The 22,624-nt window shown below is 42.0% G+C and overlaps 2 protein-coding genes across 4 annotated transcripts; one reads left to right on the forward strand and one right to left on the reverse strand.

Annotated features, from left to right (window-relative positions):
* Nucleotides 1-158: 158 nt before the first annotated feature.
* On the reverse strand, nucleotides 159-11,696 carry mfng (MFNG O-fucosylpeptide 3-beta-N-acetylglucosaminyltransferase). The gene is made up of 8 exons (XM_008316536.3): nucleotides 11,051-11,696; nucleotides 8,223-8,268; nucleotides 8,035-8,137; nucleotides 6,431-6,584; nucleotides 3,807-3,892; nucleotides 2,262-2,427; nucleotides 2,086-2,171; nucleotides 159-712 (listed from the first exon to the last, which is right to left on the reverse strand). Exons 1-8 carry the CDS (start codon nucleotides 11,432-11,434, stop codon nucleotides 661-663), a joined length of 1,077 nt encoding a protein of 358 aa, XP_008314758.1. The 5' UTR covers nucleotides 11,435-11,696; the 3' UTR covers nucleotides 159-660.
* Nucleotides 11,697-14,730: 3,034 nt separating this feature from the next.
* On the forward strand, nucleotides 14,731-22,618 carry LOC103383434 (E3 ubiquitin/ISG15 ligase TRIM25-like). 3 transcript variants are annotated; one of them, XM_017035189.2, is made up of 9 exons: nucleotides 14,731-15,590; nucleotides 16,700-16,795; nucleotides 17,994-18,074; nucleotides 18,588-18,740; nucleotides 18,919-19,078; nucleotides 19,433-19,471; nucleotides 20,106-20,183; nucleotides 20,577-20,654; nucleotides 21,555-22,618. In XM_017035189.2, the coding sequence occupies exons 1-9, from the start codon at nucleotides 14,991-14,993 to the stop codon at nucleotides 22,106-22,108; spliced, it is 1,839 nt and encodes a 612-aa protein (XP_016890678.1). In that variant the 5' UTR covers nucleotides 14,731-14,990; the 3' UTR covers nucleotides 22,109-22,618. The 3 variants fall into 3 exon arrangements, with proteins under 3 accessions (XP_016890678.1, XP_008314759.1, XP_008314760.1); XM_008316537.2 differs by having other exon boundaries at nucleotides 20,127-20,183; XM_008316538.2 differs by lacking the exon at nucleotides 20,106-20,183 and having other exon boundaries at nucleotides 14,732-15,590.
* Nucleotides 22,619-22,624: the final 6 nt, after the last annotated feature.

Genomic DNA, 22,624 nt, shown 5'->3' on the forward strand with positions numbered 1-22,624 from the left:
CCCACAAAAGACCACGCACACATCCAGTCAATGATTCCAAATAAATACATTCATCAACTCCGTTCTAGATTTTCTTTTCACTGTCAACTATTCCAAAGTGATGTGAAGTGAAAATGAATCAAATCCAATTTACAGTAAATAAATCAAAATGTAAAATATTTGTGTTAAATTCCAAAAAAGTTCTTTTATTTTTTTTTCCCCAAACCCAAAGATTTTCATCTTAAGTGCCTCGTTGATGGAGGAAATTTAAATCATTCAAACTTCAGTCTTTTCTCTTTCTGACCTTCAAGGTCAACAGTTTTTATACACAAGGTCAACTCACTGATGTCGACTTTAAATGAATGAGCGACAGACGCGCCGACTCAGGGATATAATTAAAACTATCACTGCTCTATTTATAATTGAGAAGTTAGTCCGACTAAGACAGATGATCCACGAGGTCTTGGCCGCTCTGTTGAAGAAGACAGTAACGCTGTGTTGTTTTGGAATTTTCCAAATTCCAAGTTTTCCAAATGTGTGTTCCGTACATCGTGTTTCCTCGTCTGGTCCAAACACAGTTGAAGTATTTTTTTTTGTCATTGAAATACCCTGAATTCTTTGACTGGAAGTACTTCATCCAGCCCAGGGTCCAGCAGTCGTACTGTGTCGGAGTGGAGTGGCTCACGGACACCAGCTGGTGAAGGGATACAACAGGCAGTGGACGGTCTTAAACCTGCAGTACACACAGACGAATACACGTTACACACAATAGTACTATAATATTTGTTGGCATACTGCATTGAATACAAACCATTTTAACTTTAGTAATTAAAAGTTTTCTGAGGAAAAGTTGAGGTTTTGAACCATGAGACAACAAACACTTCTTATAAACTCAAGAAGAAACGTCTTCCGTATCACACGTTCCAAACGCGGTCTAACTTTCAACTGGGCCGTTTAATTCCATGAGTGAAAACAGCTCGAGAGTGAATGTGAAATATTCTAAAGCGGCGAAGAATGGACGTCTGATGATTATGTCCAGACTGACACCAAAGCGGTGATTAAAGGACCGCTGATTATCTCGGCTGAGCGCTGGACGCCTTTGTCCTTTTCCCCTCGTCTCATGGAGACAATGACGGAGTGACTTCTCTGTTAGTTTTGCGGCGAATCTACAAACTTCACAGTCGAGCGCTGTTTGAGTTTGAGCTTTTTACTGCAAGTCATGTTTGGATCATTATCAACAGGGGGCGCCATCTCTTGGTTTTCACCAAAAGTTACAAGTGACAATCGTGGTTTCCAGGTTCTGTAGCTCGTCTACTTCAGAGTTCCAAACGCTGCATATTTAGATTTGTACTTTGTCTTTGTACCTCGGTTTAGGAGTTACTCAGAGATATTCCTGTCAGCTCAAACCACCCTGGTCATTATCTTCAGACTGTCTGTGTAAACAGGATATTCATTTAATTATTTTGATCCATTCTGTATTATTATTATTTCCTAAAATGAGTTGCACAGAAAAATCTCAAAATTATTATTTTTTTCAACTTTCTGATTCTTGGGTTTTGACTTCCTAGTCATAAATCAGTCAGATCGTGACTGTAAATGTCTTTATTTGGGTCTTTTAGTGGCTAAAAAGACCATGTTGTGAAATTATCGACTGTAGCAGTGTAATAAATGGCTACAGACAATACCCCCCCGCTGGGGAGTGTTGGACTGAGGATACTGGGAAGATGAATGTGATGAAAAATCAAGACGCGGCGGTTGAGATTGAGAACTAGTTTGTTTGTTGGACAATAGGAGGAACAGCTCTACTGTCGCTCCGTCTTAGAAATAAATAAACGTGTTTCTAATCTAATGTTGCCCTTGAAAAATACTTTACTGTTTTATTGAATATATGAAGAAAAAAAAGAGGAAGCAGTAGGAAATGTCTGGATCTTTGAGACATTTCTTTTCCTCAGACGGTCAGATAGTGATGCTGCTGCCGGGTTCATGGATCTCTCAGAGCAGAAGGGCCTGCGCTATGAATATAAATGCCCTGCAGGAGCCCCGTGTCAGTGGCCGTGCGGCACACGCACACACTCAGGAGGTACGCCCCGGAGTGACACAACCAACCTGGAGGGGTCGTCCTCTTTAGAGAAGCTTCCTTTCACCTCGATGCTGTTCATCTTGTTCTCGAACATACCGTAGCTCAGTGTCAACTGCAGCCGAGCAAACACACACACACACTCAGATAAGAGATGAATCAGCAGCTATCTGCTGTACGTATGTGTGTGTGTGTGTGTCGCTACCTGATACGGGATGCTTCTGTGATTAATGAGCAGCAGGTTCTCCAGGTGGGAGTGGAACAACGGACAGTGGACCATGGAGATGCCCAGCCTCTTCTCCACGATAAAGCCCACCGTGCAGTCATCGGGGAGACGGATGATGGCTGACGTCTGCTCAAACCTGGTGCCGCTGCAAGATAGCGTTTATAAACAACTATAAATATTTTATTTTCATATTTATATTTTCCAGAAATGGCCATGTAAATAAATGCAGTACCACTGCTGGCCAGCAGGGGCTGAGGGCTTTCAGTGATTATTTTGAGTAGAGGTGTCAAATGATTAAGATTTTTAATCTCATTAACCACAGGGTAACTATTGGATTATATCGCAATTAATCACGATTAATCAGTCAGTCGTTCTCAACCCGCGGTTCGTCACAACGCATTTGAACATTGTGTCAGTTAGCTTGTCAGTCGTATGTCTACTTACTGACCTGCCCAAACATGCTGGACATTTCTTTAAACATGAGGCAAACGAAAATATTTTCCTACGCCGTGTGTAAATGTGTTTTGAAGCAACAACAAGCGTACGTCAATTGATGTGAATAACGCAGTGGAAAATTATCCAATTTCATTTAATTGAGCTGAAATTTTTATTTATTTCGTAACATTTTCCTTTGCTCGTCAAAGCATGAAAGGCAGAACAATTAAATACTCTTCTGCTAGGTGGCAGCAGAGGGCTATGAAAACTAAACAAAAAAACATTATCAGAACTGTTGAAGAAGATCTTTGTGAGTGTCTTTCTTCAATTCCTGCCAGTATATTTAGCATTGTCTTCAACGTTTGTTTCCATCATGATGCTACATTTCAGTCTCTCTCCTGATTGGTTGATGGTGATGTTGCAGTGTTGGTCGTTAGTCTCTAGTTTTTGTTTTCCGGGCTTCACTTTCTCGTGTTTTGGCCGAGGGAGTAAAACTGTTGTCACTGTTTATCCCAGAATGGGTATTGGCATGAAGTTTTTCTTTATTTATTTCTCTGTCCTTTTAATGCTGACCTTTTCCAAAGGACACTGTAAATTTTGGTATTGATTCTGCCTCCTCCGGCCCCGGCACAGTGGGCGGCTATTTGTCTCAGCTCTTCAGCCGCAGTATTAACTAAACACTGGCAGAAAACTGCATCATATTTTACAGCAGCCGTTAAAGCTGCTGTCAGTGAGATTTTTGGGTCAAATCTTTAGAGAAAAAAAAAACCTCATTATTTCCATGTCCCCAGTGTTATGGCTGTAAATCTAGAAGACATTTTTCCAATGTTCGAAGCATGACTTGATCCAATCAGGTGCAGATACTGCTTCGACTCTGCCCTCGATTGAATGTTCACACTCAATAATATTTGGATTAATTTTTGAGACGGGACTTGAACCAGTTCATTTGAAATAATCGTAACTTTTAGAGTTTCTTTTTTACTCCTTTTTTTCACACATTTTCAGACTTTTTTTTTTTTTCAGTTTTTATGGTCTTGTGTTTGTCATGTTTATACTCATGTTCACAGACTCAGAGTCAGTGACAGATACCTGGCCCATGGAGACATTTTTTCCGCCAGTGGTCGACTCAGACAGAAACCTGCTCCTCCTGTGGCGAACCAGAAGTGGACCTCCCTCTGCACACACACACAAAGACACACACACACACATCAGCATGACTCTTCAGCAAACGAGCATCTGACCTTCACTTGTTGAGTCCTTTAGAGGTTTATTGTTATCTATCTACAGGGAAATACTGAAAAAAAAATGTCATCAGTGGTTCCAGTCTGGTTCATTCTCCTTAAATCATCATCATCATTATTATTATTATTATTATTATTTTCCTAACTTCTAGTTTGATAACTTTTTAATTTTGATTTGATCTCCTGCCTTTCCTTTTAGTCACTTTACTTTTTTTCCTACTTTTTCCTGTCTTTTTTTTTCTCTGTGTTTCTTACAATCCTTTCTTTTTTCCTCTTTGCTTCTTTCCTTTACGTCCATTCAATTTCTTCTCTTTTCTTCTCTTTCTTCTTCTTTCCTATTTGAGCTGTGTAAGAATCAATCGAATCTTTCCTTTCCCCTGTCTGTCCATGTTTACCTTCCTGGACTCCACTCCTTTCTTACCATCTATTTCCCCGTTTCTCTCATCCCTCCTTTCATTCCTTGACATCTTTTTTTTCTTTTTTCGTCTTTTAATTTCCTTTCCTGTGAATTATTTTCCCATTTTGTTTTATTGTGGCGTCTCCTCCTTTTTCTGCTCTCTTTTCTTCTTCCTCTCGGCTTCACAATGGTGACAGGAAATCAAAGAAGATAGGCAGCCAAAAGAGAGGAGGGGGGGGGGGTGGGGGGGAAAGGGGGGAGACAGGGAGCAGCACATTTGCTTTTTGTTTCCTCCATCACACGTATGACCTAAGGGAGAGGTGGAAATGTTTGAAAAAGCCCGAGAAGAGAGAAGTGGAAGAGGGAGACGAATCGGAAAATGGGAGTGTGAAGAGAGAGAGAGAGAGAGAGAGAGAGAGAGAGAGCGAGCGGGAGAAGGAGTTAGGAAGCAAAGATAAATAAGGATCTATTTTTCAGTGTAAATGGGTGCAATCAGTGCACAGAATGTGGCGCGGGGGAGACGGAGGGAGTCATTTACTTCAAGGAAAGAGGAGAGGAGCGAGGTAGAAAGGAAAAGAGAGGGAGAGGGAAGTGGAGAAAGAGGGAGTGAGGGAGGGAGGGAGAGGGTGATGTGCTTTTCACTGAGCCTGCTGGAATTATGATGCAATTTGAATAAACGAGTGCATTAATCCTGCTGTTAAGCATGTGAGCCAAATAACACACACACACACACACACACACACTGTAGCAGCTGCATGTGTGTTCCTTAAACAAACTATCGACCTCCTGCAGTTTGACAGCCTTCCTTCCCCTGGAGGATCGTCCTCATTGTGTGTCTGTGTATGAATTTTACCACTAATCAATATTCCAGCCAGAAACTAATCACTGATTGATCCTTCGGAGCTTCGGAGCTAATACGTCCCCCGAGGACAAAAACACATCCGTCCATCTATTCTACCATCCGTCCATTTAACCATCCGTCCATCCATTCTTCTGCTGAGGAAGAACGGAGCTCACTGTCGAAACACGTCGAGCTAAAACTCGAGAGTCGTTTCATTTCATTTCTATCAAGGCCACACAGTAGAACCAGGGCTTGGATCCAGTTCCACCGCGTCACTAACTCCTCAACACCGTTGCTGTCTGTGTTCCAGACATTTAATGCTAAGTTGCGTTACGTACCCGGGCCCCCTGGTGGTAGCCCTTAGCCAACATAAATAAAACACCGGGGGTTTAAAACTGTACCAGATGTTGAAGTGTTGATCATCTGCCTGTAGAGAAGGGAAATGGAAAACTGTGATTGTCATAACGCGACATGACAGCAGGGGGCCTCGGGCGATTTGGACTCGGATTCTCTTTTTGAGAGAACACACACGGGAAAGGAAAAACATGGAAAAACATGGACGGAATCCACTGGTACCTGTCAGTGATTGACGACAACGATGTGTGATGGAAGGAGGAGGATAAAGAGAGAGGGAGAGAATTCTAGTTCAAGATAAAGGGAATAAAAAAACAGCTTTGAAGACAGTAAAGCTAGAGGAAGAAGAAAAAAAAGGCTAAATGTGTAGAGTCACATCCAAAGACAGTAATGTATCTCCGAGGGGTCACCCTGCCTTTGGAAGTTATCTGTCCACGTAAATTAAATTCAGCCCGGGTTTCAGGGGAGTTACAGACTGCTGTGGTGAAAATGCTGTTTCACCTCAGAGGAAACGCTGAGGCCGTGTTTTTTTCCCTTAACATAAAAATTGACACATTTCACTTGTTAAGTACCAGCACAGAGCAGGATTTTGTGAAACACATTTCTGTGTAACAAAGTGAAGCTGTGCAGCTGCCCAGTCTGAGGAGGTTTGGCTGGAACTGCCAAGAATCCCTGCAGCTCCCGCTTTCTGGTCCGTGTTTGACGTTTGTTTCCTTTAATTTGTCACTAAGATTTTAAGTAGTGCCGTGTTTGTCACCGGTGCAAAAGTCAGCAGCAGATGGATGCGTAAAGACTGAGCGAGCTAACCCCACGGTAGCTATCATGTTAGCGCTGATTAGTCTTAGAGTTATGAATCTTTGGCGACCCCTGCTGTAGTTACCGTTGTATTGTTGTCCAGAAGTTCGTGACCTGTGATTGGTCTGTCCAGACTTGGTTTACCCACGTAGATGTCTTCTCCCTGGGGGAAGGCTGAGAGCACGGAGAGTAAGGCCTCGGGGTTCACGTAGTTATCGTCGTCCACGTGACAAAACCAACTTAAAGAACAAAGAACAAAAGTGCAGGTTAAATTAAACCCTAACATATTTATATATATATACAGTTTATACATAAATGATAAATTACAGACCTTTTTTTTCGAGCAACAATCACGGATGTTGTCACGAAAAAGTCATTTATTTTGATGAACTTGCACACTATTATCTTTTATGGGTTTTTTGAGGTGCGTGGGTTTCATTAAGGTGAATTCACCAAAGAATACTTTTTTGACTTCACCTCAGCTTTGGAGGAATATTTATCAAAAACTCATTGTCTTGATCTGTGATAAAATACTCACTGAAGATAAGTTACCTTGTGTTTTCTCCAGGAAATATCTTTAAACCTTTGCATGAACATTTAGTCAAAGTGTTTGTGAGTTTTAAAAACTTTTTTTTTTTTTAATTTCTCTCTGCAGTCCCTGACCTTTCTTGTATCAGCGTAGTTAACGTAAACATAACGTTGAAAATCAGGCCGCCTTAAATGACCGGAGGCGTCGCAATCGACTGCCAACTCAGGAACCACATTCATCAACATGATGGAAATTTCAGTGCGTTAATCCAGCGACTGATTAAGGCGGTTTGATGACAGACCGTTACGACGTCGGCGTTTCTCTCCAGTCCAAACTCTCTGTTGCTGCAACATTCCGGTCCAAAAGACAAAGCAGCTGGTATCGAAATGCAGCAGAACAACGAGGCACGGTTCCAAACCAGAACAGATTCACTCCTCACATCACTCCAAATAGAAAAGTGAGATTTGGAAGAGAGTGAAAACAGCTGTTCCAGCTTCAGGCATGAACAGGCAGGAATCTCATGTTGGTTTCTCTGCACGTAGACCGACGAAACCAGGTCGTCTGGTTAGTGAGTTTCCAAAATCATAATCAACATGTTATCTGTTGGTTACAGTCAATACTCTCTCTGAATATATATATGTATATATATATTTCTTCTTTTGTTTTCCACAGAGCTGCTACTTCTTAAAATAATGTTTTCTTTTGTTTGTTTTTCACGTTTTCTGTACCTAAAAGTCAACAGTTTGCGTTTTCTGCTTCTTTCTGTATAAACTCTGTCGATGTTAAGCAGCTTCAACACACCTTCAAGCTAACCGTGCTAACACAGAGCACTTTTCTTCTTTTTCTTTGGGCTTGGGCTAGCAGCAGGTCTGAATTCTAAGAGTTGCATATTGCTGCCACCTGCTGGGACTAGCTGTCACTGATAAATATTTCTCTACAGAGGTGGAGCAAAAAAGAGAGAGAAAAAAAGAGAAAATCCAGACAGAGGGTAAAATCCCAGTATGACATTATTTTATATTTCTTTATTAAGAAACATTTTTGTCGGACTATACCTTTAAACACTTTTAATACCCGCAGCCTCCCGCGGTGATGGTAAAAACCTAACAGCATGTCAAACTGCAGCGTGGGCAGATTCATACTTGGACTTTTCTCAGTCTCACCTCTTGTCTGAGGCCATGAAGCCGTCGTACTCTGCAGACATCTTGCAGGACAGAGCCTGCTGGCTGTGATCGGACTGGCAACCCGTCACCACCGTGTTGTAGCCTGCACAGAGTTGATCGATCTGAGACTGTTCTGCTTCGTTAATGCGACGTTAAAAATCTGCAGAGAATTCCACGCTGCTGCTCACCTTGTGAACTCAAGTCTTCATCCTTCATATCAGTGAAGATGAAAGTCTGGGAGAGAGAGGAGAGTGGGGGCGGGGGGAGAGGAGTGAGGGGGGGTAAAGGATCAGTATAGTTTTAAATAGAGCAAACCCAGTGTGACAGATCTGAGGCTGCCACTGTGCAATGAGTCACTGTACACACACACACACACAGACATGGACCGTATTTCTGTCAGTGCGAGGACACTCACTGACACAGTAGAGACTGGACTCTCTGCTGCCCCCTAACTGTATCCTTCACTCATCATAACTTATCATACATTAACCTGACTCTGTATCCAAACAAGTCTTAACTCTGAAAACAGAAGCAGGTGAAAATGTCCTGAACACTCCTCCTCCTCCTTCTCCTCCTCCTCCTCCTCAGTCGTCTGTAGTTTGTACAAGGACAAAGTGACATCTAACAGGAGTGAAATATAACTGAGCACCAGGGAGGAAGGAAGGAAGAAAGGAAAGAAGGGAGGGAGTGAGTGAGTGAGGAAGGAAGGAAGGAAGGAAGGAAGGAAGGAAGGAAGGAAGGAAGGAAGAAAGGAAGGAAGAGAGGGAGAAAGAGAGGGAGAAAGAGAGAAGCACAATGCCGACCTCTAGTGTTATCAAAATGTAAATGTTTTAGTAAACAGTTGAAATAGGGGTTTGAATTAATACTATAAATCATCAGTGGTCATAGAAAAAAAAAACAGCCATGGCGTCTGCACCTAAATGATGTTGAGAATCAGCTTCAGGTTTCTTTAGGGGGCAACAAACCTGTGGCCCAGGGGCCACTTCTGGCCCATATCCGGGCAGGAACTGGTTCAAATAAATTGATTTTGACCATGGGGGATTTTTGTAAATTTATTTTTAACTGTGTTTTTTAAATGCTTCAGTTGGTCACTTAAGAATGAGAATAAAAGTTGTTTTTTTCTCACCTTGTTATACAAAAAAATGACTTCCTCTATCCTTTATCTCTCTCTCTCTCTCTCTCTCTCTCTCTCTAGTCACACGATTTATTTTGCCACATTTTTTCATCTCGGACCTCCAGGCCCTAAAGCAACAAAACCCCCGTAGTTTACCCCCGCCTCGGGCCGTAACTCCACCAAAAACTACCTGCTGTAAAATCAGTCCGACCAAGACCACGTTACAAATCGCCGGACTGTCGCTTACAGCGGAGTTCATGCCGAGGTGTGTGTGTGTGTGTGGGGGGGGGGATAACTCACCCGGGTGAGGCAGGGATACATAAATCCCATCTTGTTTTTCACAGTTTTAAAGGGCCATTAAGTGAGATTTCTACTGCCCCGTAGAACGCAATAACAGCGATGCATCATGGTTCAGACTCCGATCTATACTTTGGCAAGTCCTTGGCTGAGCGATCAAACTTTGCCATTTAAATCAGCAACTTGGCCCTCGACCAAACCGGGAACATTACTCTAATCATATAGATATACCTTTCTGCCTCTGGGTATTTAAGTGCTTCACTAATGCTGTGACTAATGGATCCAGTTCTAAAGTAAAAGCACATCACCATCCAGAGTACCTCCTCACCAGTACTTTTACTCTGTTAGCGTTTGTGGGCAAGTATTGAAGTATTACTAGGTTTGATTTCTTGAAGTGGTCTCGATGGGAGGGGGGGCGGAGGGGGTTGTACACGGAGTAAACTCATGTCATAATGATTAATAATAAGGATGTAACAATTAACTCGACTCACGATACCAGTCACTCAGGCTGCGTCAGGACGTTTTTAGGCGCACGCCTCCCCCTACTGTTCTAAACTGGTAGTGTCATGGTATGACCGGTGACTTTTTGAGATAACGCAGCCTCCTCCTTGGTGTTAAAACATGTGAGTGCACAACATTACAATGCTAATGTCTAGAAGTGAATGCTCGTTGGCTCTGGTCTGTTGGTCTTTCTTCAAGCGGTAAAATCGAAAGTTTAAAGTAGATTTGGGTTTAAAATGTTTCATTATGAACCACATAAAAAAAACATTAGGCACTAACATAGCTTCTTAAAGTTAGAGAAGTTGTTGATTTTAACTTTGCACAAGTGTGTGTGTGTGTGTGTGTGTGTGTGTATTAGCCCCTCACTTCCTGTTCTGGGACCTGTATCCGTCGTTCTAGTATTGTTAGCAGTGTAGCCACATGACGACTGCTTCCTCTTACCCCAGACAAGCTGCCTGCACAGCTTCCTGTAAGTGTTTGTGTGTGTGTGTGTGAGTGTGATTGTGTGTGAAACCTTCTGTTTCTTGTATTTCAGTCCTTCTTCATGTCGTTGTACGTCCACATGAATACGAGTTTATATTATTGTTTATTATTGTAATTGTACTGCGTCATAAACTCTGGTGTAAAAGTGTCTTTTAACGAGTGACAACAACAAACATCTGATCCACCTTTTTGAACTGTCTTTGTTCAAAATCACATTAGTTTTTCTTTTAAAAAGTTCCCACTTTACGGCGACGGAGAAGCTGCTACAACATGAACAACACCTCCCGTCGCCTTTATTATCGAGAACTAGTTAAATCTGAATGTGATATTATTACTGATATGAAGGAACATTATTATAAAATATATATATATGTAAATACAAATCTGCAGTATAAGCACATTTTCATTTAAACACCTTTGCAGACTGTGTGTGGAGGTGTACAGCTCTATGGAACATGTGAGCTCTGTGCTATAATCAGGGAAGTTGAAGACCAACTTTCCGTCATTTTGACACAAAGTCACCATCAAAAACTCTTTCCATAATCTTAACTGATTTCACGGGGTTTCTGTCGGGGTTTCCAGGTGTGTGTGTGTGTGTGTGTGTGTTGGTCAAAGACTCACGTGCTCTTTGGTTCTGGAGATCCACGTCTGTAGAAGGAGCGCAAGTCGCGTCTTGTGGAACTTGCCGGTGGTTTTCACGGCGATATAAGTGTCCTCCCGCCTCAGCCTCAGCCTCAGCCTCTGTCGGGTCACCGGGTGTCCGTTTGACCCACGGGTGTCACGGCTGCTCTGGATGCTGCTGTCCGGCAGCGGCTCCGGTGCGCCGCCGGCCCGGGTGGGACTCTGCCGGTTGTCGCGGAGATGGAGCGCCGCAGCGGGTAACGGAGCCCGGAGCGCACTGAGTTTGGGTCGGTTGTTGGCGCGCAGTTGGAAATCCACAAAGAGAATTAGGAAGAAAGTGAGAATGAAGACCGGCAGCCTGCGTCGTATCCATTTCGCCTGCATTGTAACCTCAGTTCGTGCTCACGTCGACTTTTAGAACCATGTTCTCGTTCTCCTTCATGTTCCTCATTTAGGTCTAATTTCACTTCCTAAATAAAGTCTTCCGTCTCAAACCTGACGTCAACTTCCATCGTATTTACATGTCGTATCCAGTGTGTTAAATGTCACCTGTCAGCGCGGCTGTTTCTGTCTCTGACTTTGTGCGTAAAAGTCACCGGATGTCGCAGGCGCAGCTCTGCCCACTCTGATTATCGCTGCTGCAGAAACCAGTGCTATCACTGATGCTTCCTGACATCGGTTCCTAAATGAGTCACATCTGTCACTGCTGTGCTTTTACTCAGAAAGTGTCGCTGTCGTGTAGAAAACCAAGGTTAGGGCTTCATTCCAATGCATGGAAATGAAATATATGGTACAAAAGGAACTATATTTTACTGCATGAAATACACTGTACTGCATGATTATGGTTAATAAATACAAACTACAGGTGCTCAAATGAAAACAAAAAAATATTTTCCGCAAACTACAGGTGCTCAAATGAAAACAAAAACAAAAAACTGTTTTCCGCAGTGTGTGTAAATGACAACATTTGCATCAACTGTAGAGCAACGACAATGGAATTATTGGACATACAGGGCGATTTTTTAACAATTAATTTATTAAATCTGATTAATTTCACAATTTAATTGACGCGATTTCACGCTTTTGTTTTGCAGCCTTGATTTATTATAATAAAAATGACATAAACAACCTCAGTGAGTCGGAGCATCAACATATGGTTCTTTGGTCAGGTTTGATCTTATGAACTATTTCCTTATATGGACCGATGTCATGTGAGTGTCAGTGTTCAGTATAGCTGTGTGGTCATGTGACTTTTTTGCGGTTATTACTGAGCGGCATTTATTTATAAGTGCACGGCTTTTTTCATAAACCAAGATGCAAACAAGCTTTGTAGCCCCCTGGTGGACATTCAAATAAGCGCAGGTTTAAGGAACTTCTGCACTTCAGTGTCCAATTTCAAGATCCAAAGTTTTTATAATTTTTAATACATTTTTACACAGTTATTTTTCCTAGACCCTAAGGTTATTGTTGTTTAGGAAAACGTGTTCCTTTTGCAGATCAAAATATGTAAAATTTCCTGGTTCTCCCAGATTCACAATGTACTTTTGTTTCATTTCAAACTTTTCATATTTAATCTATATTTAATTTAATTTTTTTGTTTGTTTGTTTTTAGGTTTTTTTTTTCCTCGTTTAGTAGTAGTAGTAGTAAAATAGCGGGATATTTCAGGGTATTTCAGACGTTCTGACAGGGAGGAACCACCAGTGTTTGCTCTGCTCTTCCACAGCTTCAGCTTCAGCTTCTCTCCAACCTGCTCTGAAGTTGTCCACCACTGTCTCCACGCTCTACGGTTTTCTGTGCTTCTGTCTCCAGAGACTGTTGCCAAAGAGCTTGATACAATTAATTCACCTCAGACCCTCATCGCCACCTTTGTTTATTTGTCCTTTCTCAGCGTTCTCGCCTTACATCCATTCCTACATCCCTCCCCTCTGTTTTCCACCTCTCTCTCTTTATCTCTTTCCCCTTCTCTCTTCCACTGACCAGCTGCTTTCCTGTCCTCCACCCACGTCCATGACCCGGCCCAGCTAGGTCCAGCCCACCCTCTCCCCGCCCCTCGCGGTCCCGCAGGTAAACCAGAGACGCCCAGGGCACACCCTGGTTTAGGAAAGGCTCAGGATCGCTTTACGACCCAGCTGAAAAGGACCCTTTTCTAAAACACCAAGTACAACACGGCCCCGCTTTGAACAAAGGACCGGCGGAGTCGAGGGACCAGACCCTCTTTTAAGGCTTTGTGTATTTGCCTGCTCTGAGCTCAGAATCAGACGGGGACTTGGACTGAACCCAACGACTGGGATTAAAAGAAATACGGCAGATACAAAAGCATGGAAGAAATGAAACAGAAACAGAAAAGAATGTGGTGTGAACTGTAACTGTAGCTGCTTTTAAGGATTATTACATGTATTTTTATCAAGCTTTGAGCTACGTATGTGTTTTTTTATTTTTATTTAACATGGATTTCAACCCTTAAAAATATGTTTCCTTTTCCTAAAACTGGTCCCTAGACGAGACAGAGATGCCGTGTTTCGGCCTAAATAGAAGTTATGTAAGGAACTGTGTTTGGTATTTTTAGAACCAAAGATATTTTTTAAAGAAAACGTAATGTGGAGATTAGAAACACGGACACGGATCTTCTCTCTTTACTTTAAAGAAAAATAGAAAAACAAATAATAAAGGCATCGGTGCTGGTTGAGAAAAGTGCAGGAACAATTCCGGGTCCAGGAACAAAGAAAACCTCAGAGGGCAAACCACTTAACTCAACAAAAGGCCAGTAAAATGACCTGAGTGTTGATGTGCATTTGTGTATGTGTGCACACCACTGTGGGTTTGTGTGTGTGTGATCTCTGCTGCAGCAGAAAAAAAAAGTTTCAAAAAGTTTTCAGGGTCAAGGCTGGGGTCATTTCATCATCCTCTGTCATGTGATGCCACAACTTCAAAATCCAATGTCCAGAGGAATAGAGCCAGGAAGCCCAAAGAAATGAGAAACCGGCGTGTCTGGACAGATGGGGTGAAATAGTATCAGACGCCCCACTGGAGTACCTTACAGCCCCACTCTTAATCTTCAATCTCCAGTTGACACGCTGCTGCTGCTGCTGCTGATGTATATGTAGCCCTCAGCACCGTGTGAGGGGAGTGGCACGATGTTCTGGAGAGTAGGAGAGTCGCACAAATACAACAACAGAATTCAGTTTAAAATCTATTCTATTATTCTAATTACATGGGAAAAACAGATGTCTGGTTGATATAATTCCAGGTATGAAATCTGAATAAGCCCAATAAGAATTGTTGACTCTTTTATTAACAATGGATGAGTGTATTTTTTAAGTTTAAGGTTATTAGTTGTACACCGTTATCCTGAAAACAGGTAATCCGTCTGTGATACAAAAATTGGGCAGCAGAGGGAGCCAAACTATCAATTACAATCGAACTAAATCCAGATTCATTGTATTTCATTACGATCACAAAGCTTAATGTTTATGATGTATTTATTTGAATAAAATGTAAAAATAAATGTTTGGGACGTTTTGCAAAATTATAAATATGTTTAAAAAATAACTGTACTACATGTAAAGTTGATTTTCTTTTTGGTTTTCTAAGAGTGACGAAAAAAAGGAAAGCCCAAAAGTTTGACAGTACGATGATATTAAATAAATTATGAGGTGATTTTTTTCATACTAACTTATGGAAGTATGTGAAATATCTACTATCTATAAAAATCTCACATTTTAAACAGCGTGACTGTAACTAACTCGTGTGACTGTCCTTTCACCTGCAAGGCAACGAAAAGGGCATCACTGACCAAATGATGTGATTTGTTAAAGGACTATTTCCGGGTCTTGGCCCCGCCCCTTCAAAACAAAGCACACACACACACACACACCCTCGGCATTAGCCGGTCGGGAACCAGAGAAGACCTCTGTCCGTGGAGTTCCTACCTCGGCAGACATGGCCCAGGCGAACATCTCCGTGACGGAGAGCCAGTTCAGGTGTCCCATCTGCCTGGACATCCTGAAAGACCCGGTGTCCATCCCCTGTGGACACACGTACTGCATGGCGTGCATCAACAATTACTGGGACCAAGCGGAGTCGGGGCAGATCAGCTGCCCCCAGTGCCGGGAGGCGTTCAGCCCGCGGCCGGTGCTGCGGAGGAACACGGTGCTCGCCGAGGTGGTGGAGAAGCTGAAGCTGAGCGAACTGACCGCAGCGCCGGAACTCTACTTGGTGGGAGTCGGGCAGGTGCCGTGCGACTTTTGCCCAGTGGAGGGCAAGCTCCGGGCGGTGAAGTCATGCCTCGTCTGCCTGGCGTCGTTCTGCGAGCTCCACGTTCTTCCGCACCGCGAGGTCGGCACGCTGCGGCGGCACAAGCTAGTGGCCGCCGTGGAGAGTCTGGCGGACCGGCTGTGCGCCCAGCACCGGCTGGGTCTGGAGCCCTCGGGGAGCGGCTCCGAGTCTGAGGCTGCGGTGGAGTGGAGCGGCGACTGTTTACTTTGTGAGGCCGACCAGGAGGAGGCGCACAATGTTGACGCCCAGAGAGTCAGGAGACAGGTGCTCAGGGTTTGAAAACCATCTCGTGGTGAAGTTTTATTGTGTTCTTCTTATTCATCATAATAATAATAACAATAATAATAATTATTATTATTATACTGAATTCCAAGAACACATGATAGCCCTGGAGTTATCAGTAAAGTTATTTGGTTTGTTCCCTCTGGGCCACTGTAGTGCATCGCGACCCTCTTCTGACGTCACAAAAATATAGATAATTCTGGAATCATTACAAATGGGTTTCGGTTATTTAAACGTTAATTTTGGGCAATAAGATTTATTAAAAGAGAGTAGATTTGTGTGTGTGTGTGTCTTACTTGGCACAGTATTTTAAATTTCTATTTTTCTTTTCAGTATTTAAAGTATCAGGAAAATTAGAGCTGGGTCGTTGGCTACACATAAATACAGTTGATAAATTTAAGATAGTTCTTGTTCATTTTAAATATTTTTAACAAAAATTAAAATATAGTTGTATTCCTACATTTGGTTTGTAATTTAATCGTGATCATAATTGACTAAGGGATTGAGGTGGAAAATTTTTACAAACATTTTACACACATTTGCCTCAAAAAGTCTGGTATGTAAAAACTGGAGGAAAAAATTACTTATTTCAAAATTATTAGCCACTTATATATATTATATATTTAATAGTTAAGTGTATTTCCCCAAAAAAGGAAAGTTGTCAACAGTACCTCATTTTACTCATTTAAAAAAATGCCATGTCACTCTCACTGTGCTGAAGCTGCAGCTGCAGCTTGACTGAAAACTGCCTCTAGTGTTTACATAGTTTATGTTTTTACATTTTCATCTACATGCAGCAATGAAAGAAATCTATTAATACTTTTTTTTTAAACTGTGTTCATGTAGGATTAAAATGAAAGAGTATCACACAATATCAAGTTTAATGGGATTTTTCTCAGAACATATTTTGCTTTTTATTTTTTTGCCGTGGTTACAAAAGTTGTAGTAGTTGATAAATGAACCCAGATCCTCGACCCAGTCTGACTGACTCTTATCTCTCTCTCTCCATCTGTTTGTCTGTCTTTGTCTCTGTCTTTGTCTCTGTCTCCACCTGTCTCCTGCTGCTGTATCTGTGTCTGTCTGTATCCCAGCTTCAGCTGCAGGACTATCAGAGAATGATTCAGGGCAGGATCCGGAGTGGAGAGAGAGAGATAGAGGAGTTTCAGCAGAGTTTAGAATCCCTCAAGGTGAAACACACACTTTAACACACAGACACACACACACATGCTGGATTTTTGCTGTTAATCTGTTTAAGAACATCAGTCTATACAGGCATAGTTAGGAGAAACACCCGTACGGGTTAAATATGGTGTGGTTTTTAGCTCTAACAGTTTAATGTATTCACCTGTCGACAGACGTTTGATTCTTGTTTCCAACACATGACATATTTGTATAGATTAATCTACAATTACTTTGAGAGAAAATATATATTACAGTCATCCAAGGCCCCCCTAAATATATTATTATTATTATTGTTTTTATTATACTTGATTTTAGGCAACATGATCAGATATGGTTGATGTTGGTTGTTACAAGATTTTTACTTATTTAAACTTAATTTCAATTCTTCTGTCAAAATATTGATGACTTTCTGTAGACTTAGAGGAGGGGGGGTCAGTGGGTGACAGACTTTCCAGTCAAAGAGTCTGATTGAAGGTTCTGAAGCAGCTGCATGTGAACTCTGGATGCACCACCATCACTCATCTTCATCATGTTTCACACAAACACACACACATAATTCACACACACACACTCACTCAGTGGAGACGCTGCCTGAGTTTCCACTGCTGAGCTAATTTGAGTGCCTCGGTCTTCGCCGCTGCTCCTCCGGTAATGACTGCACCTCCTCCCTCCTGAGCTTTAATCCCCGTCCGTCGTTCCTGTCTGTGGCAGCTCCACATTTAGACAACAACATGACGTCACATTCTCAGAACCAGTCTGTTCTTCCTCCTCCCGGCCCCTGTGTATAGTCAGTTTAAAGTGCAGCTACATGAGTGTTTACAGTGGTAATTTATTGTTTTTATTCTGTTTTAACAAGCAAAAAAAAAATGGTTTGTCGCACAAGATTAAAATAAAAAATATTTGTTGGTTTTCTCCTTGTATATATTATTTATACACTGAGTTTCATTGCTTAATAACAACTAATGTTTTTGTTTATTATTCTTATATTTATAGATTTAAAGAGACAATTGTGGTGACAGTTGAAATGTCAATGTAATTTTTCTCCTTGTATATATTATTTATACATTGAGTTTCATTGCTTATTAACAAGTAATGTTTTTGTTTATTATTCTTTTGTTTTTACAATTGTGGTGACAGTTGAAATGTTAATGTAAAAGTGTGACTTTCTGGTTATCATGTTAATAAACACTGTTTGTATTTCAGGTATCGGCGTCGGCCGTTCTAGAGGACAGTGAAGCTCTGTTTGCAGACATGGCAGTTCGCCTCGAGAAAACCAAAGCAGAGGTAACTTCCTGACTCAAGTCATTTGTGACGAACTTCCTTTTTATTTTTATTTTTTGCTTTTTTTAAATTAATCCACGTGGTTTAGTATTGTTTATATGTATATGTATATGTTTGGTGAAAAATCATAAATTATAAATAAAATGTACAAAAATTAAACCTAAAAACAATATGTATATGTTTGGTGAAAAATCATAAATTATAAATAAAATGTACAAAGATGAAACCTAAAAAAATGCCACATTTGGTGTCTACTGCCATCTAGTGGCAACAACTGTAATTACAGTCGATTTGTTGTAAGGTATGGAACAGAAATATTGACGTCGGTTTATGCCATACAATGAGCCAGTGTTTGGTGGCCGGATTAGAAGCCCTGAGGGCTGAATCTGGCCCACGAGCCATAGTTTGCCCATGTCTGGTTTAAACATAATATTTCAAACCCTGTTATGTTTCAACAAAAGTCACACTACATGATGAGGAGTTCAGATGTATAAATGAACTGCTTGGTGTTCAAAGGTTCGAACCAGGTTGGAGGCAAAGGAGCGGGCGCTGGTTGGTCGAGCTGAACGTGATGTAGAGATGTTGGAGAGAGATGTGGACGAGCTGAAGAGGAGAGACGAGGAGATCGCTCAGCTGATGCAAGTGGAGGACAACGCACATTTCTTCCAGGTGAGAAGATACATTTGTAGAACGATTGTTGTGGCCGTGGAGAAGAAGATTTCATCATCTTAACGTAAGGTCAGGATGAAAGTCCTGTCAGAAGAAAATTCAGACGTGGGTCAGTTGGAAAAAGTATGTCTGAGAGGCGACTGACGCTGCTGACGTTCCTTTTCTCCCCCCACCTCAGGCGGCTCCGCTCTTGTGCGTCCCTCTCTCCACTGGCTCACACTCCAGAGCTCTCAGTCTGCCCACGGAGGCCTTCAGCGGAGCCAGGAGAGTGCTGTGCCACTTTCGCAGTCGAATGGAAGAAGTTTGCAGAGAGGAGGTGGACAAGATCAGCCGCTCAGGTACTCCATGTCCAAGTCCAGTCCAGACCGGGCACCAAATCACAACGTACAATATTGGTGTCTTTGTCTTTTACCAAAAAGAGTCTGCTCTCCTGAAGGAGTATAGATAAGTATAGATCAGGGGTGTTAAACATACGGGCCGTGGGCCAAACCCAGCCCCGTAGGAGGTTCATTCTTGATTAATTCTGAAAGTTATATTTCATGAGATGTCTAATATACTGTTACTTCTTTGCATGAAAACAAAGGGAAAAACATGTACTAATTAGGCTGTCAGTGACCTTTGAACCAAAATAAGTTCAACAACCCTGGTATAGATGTTTCTTTAACTGTAAATTTTTTTTCTTTTTCTTTTAGTCAATGAGAACTACGTGTCTGGTGGAGAGTGTGTAAAAGGTAAGAAACACGATACGTAAACTCACACACACTTACACACACTCAGTGGCACAGTGTCAGTGCTGCGGTGACCCATTTCCACCAGGCTACAGGTTTTGACAGTGTGGTGTTTAATTATTGATGTTGACGTTGACAGGGTGGTGCGTGAGGCTCTGGCTCCGCCCCCAACACTCTGCTCCGTCTTCATCAGCTCAGCTCGGTGTGGGCAGATTGAAATTCAGCTCCGCTCTCTCGAGTTTAAACTGTGTGACATTTACAGCAACAATAGCAGTTCACCTCTGTGGTGTGAGAGACGTTGCACTGTCTGTGATTCAGGGAATGTTAAAGGTAAAAGTTAAAGACGGTGAAGTGAGGGTTTAAATGTGTCTTCTAATATTTAACTGTAGTCTCAGTTTAACAGCAGATCAGAAAGTTAAATGGATTCACCTTTAATTTTCCTCTTTATGTTTTTGTTTTTTGTCTAAATTTGAATTTACAGAATTCTATTATTTGTTTTTTTTCTTCAATAAATACAAAAACCACCAACTGATGCTTATTGGCCCTTTTATTATTAATATGATTATTGTTTTGGTTTTTTGGGGTTTTTTTTTAAACAAATTCATCAAATACCGTTCATGTCTGTTGCATCGGTGAGGTGACAGAAATCTGTTTGCAGAGAACACCAAACCTCAGCAAATGCAGCCACCTGCAGGTCAGCCTGAGACCACCAGGGGTGAGTGAACATACGTGCAGGTTGTTGGATAAAAGAAGCAACAAAAAAAGTTCAAAAAGTTTCATTATGACTGGGATTACTGGTGGTCGAGTTACTGTTCTGGGCGTTGGTTTTAAATCATCGTGAGCGTTTCCCTCTCCTGTCCTTGGTTCAACAGTGTGTGATAAACATCCTGATTTGATTGGTTCTTGGCTCCTCCAACAACCTTCTCTGCCAACACGGTTCTTTTTGTCACCTTGAAACTCTCTGTTAATCCCACCTCTGTACTAATTCAAACTTCTTTTTATTATAAATTCTTTTTTCTGCTTTCGTTCTTCTTTTTCTTTCGTTAATCTTTTTCCTATGACATCAGATCATTCATGCGGTTTACGTTTGTTGTCTCTTCTCTTTCAGCTGTGCCAGTGTCCTTCCCTCTGTCCTCCCTGTCTCTGCAGCCGGCAGATCAGAGGATGAGGGCGTCTTTCCTCAGGTGTAAGTATTTAATTTTAAATTCTAAAAAGCTCTTTTACTTATTTAAAAACTTAAATTTTTTAACCAGCAGAAATCTAGAATCATGTACTGATGTGATGCTGCCTCTGTGTCTTGGCAGAATTTTTAATGCGATGATGGACGTTGACGTTTGTGAAAATGTGTGTCTGATCTGTTTGGGTCTGGTTCCCGTCTTGACTCCGTGCTGCCTTGTTATTTAATTGTCTTTTTCCCTTTTTCAATATGCATGAGTTTCCTTCCCGTTCTTCCTCCGTGCGCTGCATCCATTCAGTTTGTTCAACCTGCGTGTTACCGTCCGTGACTGTTTTTTTTTTCTTTTTGTTTTTGTTTTCCGTGTTTGTGCTTCACATAATACAAGCACTGCTGAGACATCTGAGAGCTCATTAATGATGGATGGACATCTGTACTGTATTTAGGACATCCAAGTCTGTCATTAAGACCAGCCTCCTGTCAGATGGCAGGTGGCGCTGCAGCAGCACCTTGTTAGGTATAAATAAATCATCAGGTCAACAAAGGATTTAGAAACCATGTGGATTGTTGCCTCTGTGCCAGAATATAATCTGAATAAGGCTAATAAATGTTGAATATACTGTTGTCAGTAACGTATATGTCAATAATTAGTAAAACATTTTTTAAAATCTTAATGAAAACATTTTTTTTTTCTACATATCCTCAAGTTTAAACCTAAACTTTATTTCTGTGAACAGTGTTTCCAACAAAGAGTTCTTTTCTTTGTAGAATCCTGGCAGTGCTTATGAGTGGGAGTGGTTGTACGCTGCCCCCACCTGATGATTGCTGGAATTACCCCCAGAACCCCCATAAAAATAAAAATAAAAAAGAATCAAATCTTCATTTTTTTCTTTTTTTTTCTTTCCATGTTAGATTCATGTCGTCTCTCCCTGGACCCTGACACTGCGCACCCCACTCTGATCCTCCTGGAGGGGCCTCAGGGTGCCCACTGTGGGGAGGAGCCCCAGTCTTACCCGCCTCACACACACCGCTTTGATTCGGTGGCCCAGGTCCTGTGCAGGGAAGGCCAGTTTACCGGTGCCAGTTACTGGGAGGTGGAGTGGAGGGGTGGGGGTTGGATCGACATCGGCGTCACTTATCGAGGTATCGGACGCAAAGGCGGGGGGAAACCGTGCCTGCTGGGACGCAATGAGAACTCCTGGCGACTGAGGTGTACACACGCAGGCTACGCCGCCTGGCACGACAACCGTAAGACCACGGTGGCCGCACCGCCGTGCCCAAGGATCGGCGTGTTCCTGGAACGCCAGAAAGGAGTGATATCCTTCTACAGTGTGTCGGACGCCGTGGTGCTACTGCACACGTTTCGTTGCCTGTTCTCGCAGCCGCTGTACCCGGCGTTCCGTCTGGACCTGGACTCTACCCTTCACATCTGTCCCCAGGAGGGAGGCGGTGGAAACCAGAACTAAGTCCATAAAAACCTCCGTCCTCGTCCACAACAGGAGGAATCTGTGTGAGAAAACTCTACGTCATCACTGATCTGGAGTCACATGGGTCTCTGTCTCAGGACTCTGACTGTAGCTCTCTCTCTCTCTCTCTCTCTCTCCCTCCCTCCAAGTGCCACTAAACCAAAATAATCACATTGTGTAAAATCCCAGTGTAGGTGGAAGCCATTAGAAACACCTTGTTTGTGAACTTATGTCCAAATGCAACAGTAGACAAAACCAAAAAATGTCCATCATCCTTGTTCTGACTTTTGTTTTGTTTTTTTACCAAATATTTTTTTGAAGAACAAGACAAAAAAAAAAATCAGTTCATCAGTTGCTGGGTAGAACTCGTCTATCATGGACTTTAAAAAAAAAGTCTCAGCCCAAAACAACTTAATATAACCATACAAATTTCTAACAATAACAGCAACATTCTAATAAAGACAACCACATTTTTTCTTTATTTTAAAACTTTAATTACTTCCCAAAAATCTCTGC

Source organism: Cynoglossus semilaevis, chromosome 9 (assembly GCF_000523025.1).
Source record: "Cynoglossus semilaevis isolate Cse_v1.0 chromosome 9, Cse_v1.0, whole genome shotgun sequence".
Classification (NCBI taxonomy): Eukaryota; Metazoa; Chordata; class Actinopteri; order Pleuronectiformes; family Cynoglossidae; genus Cynoglossus; species Cynoglossus semilaevis.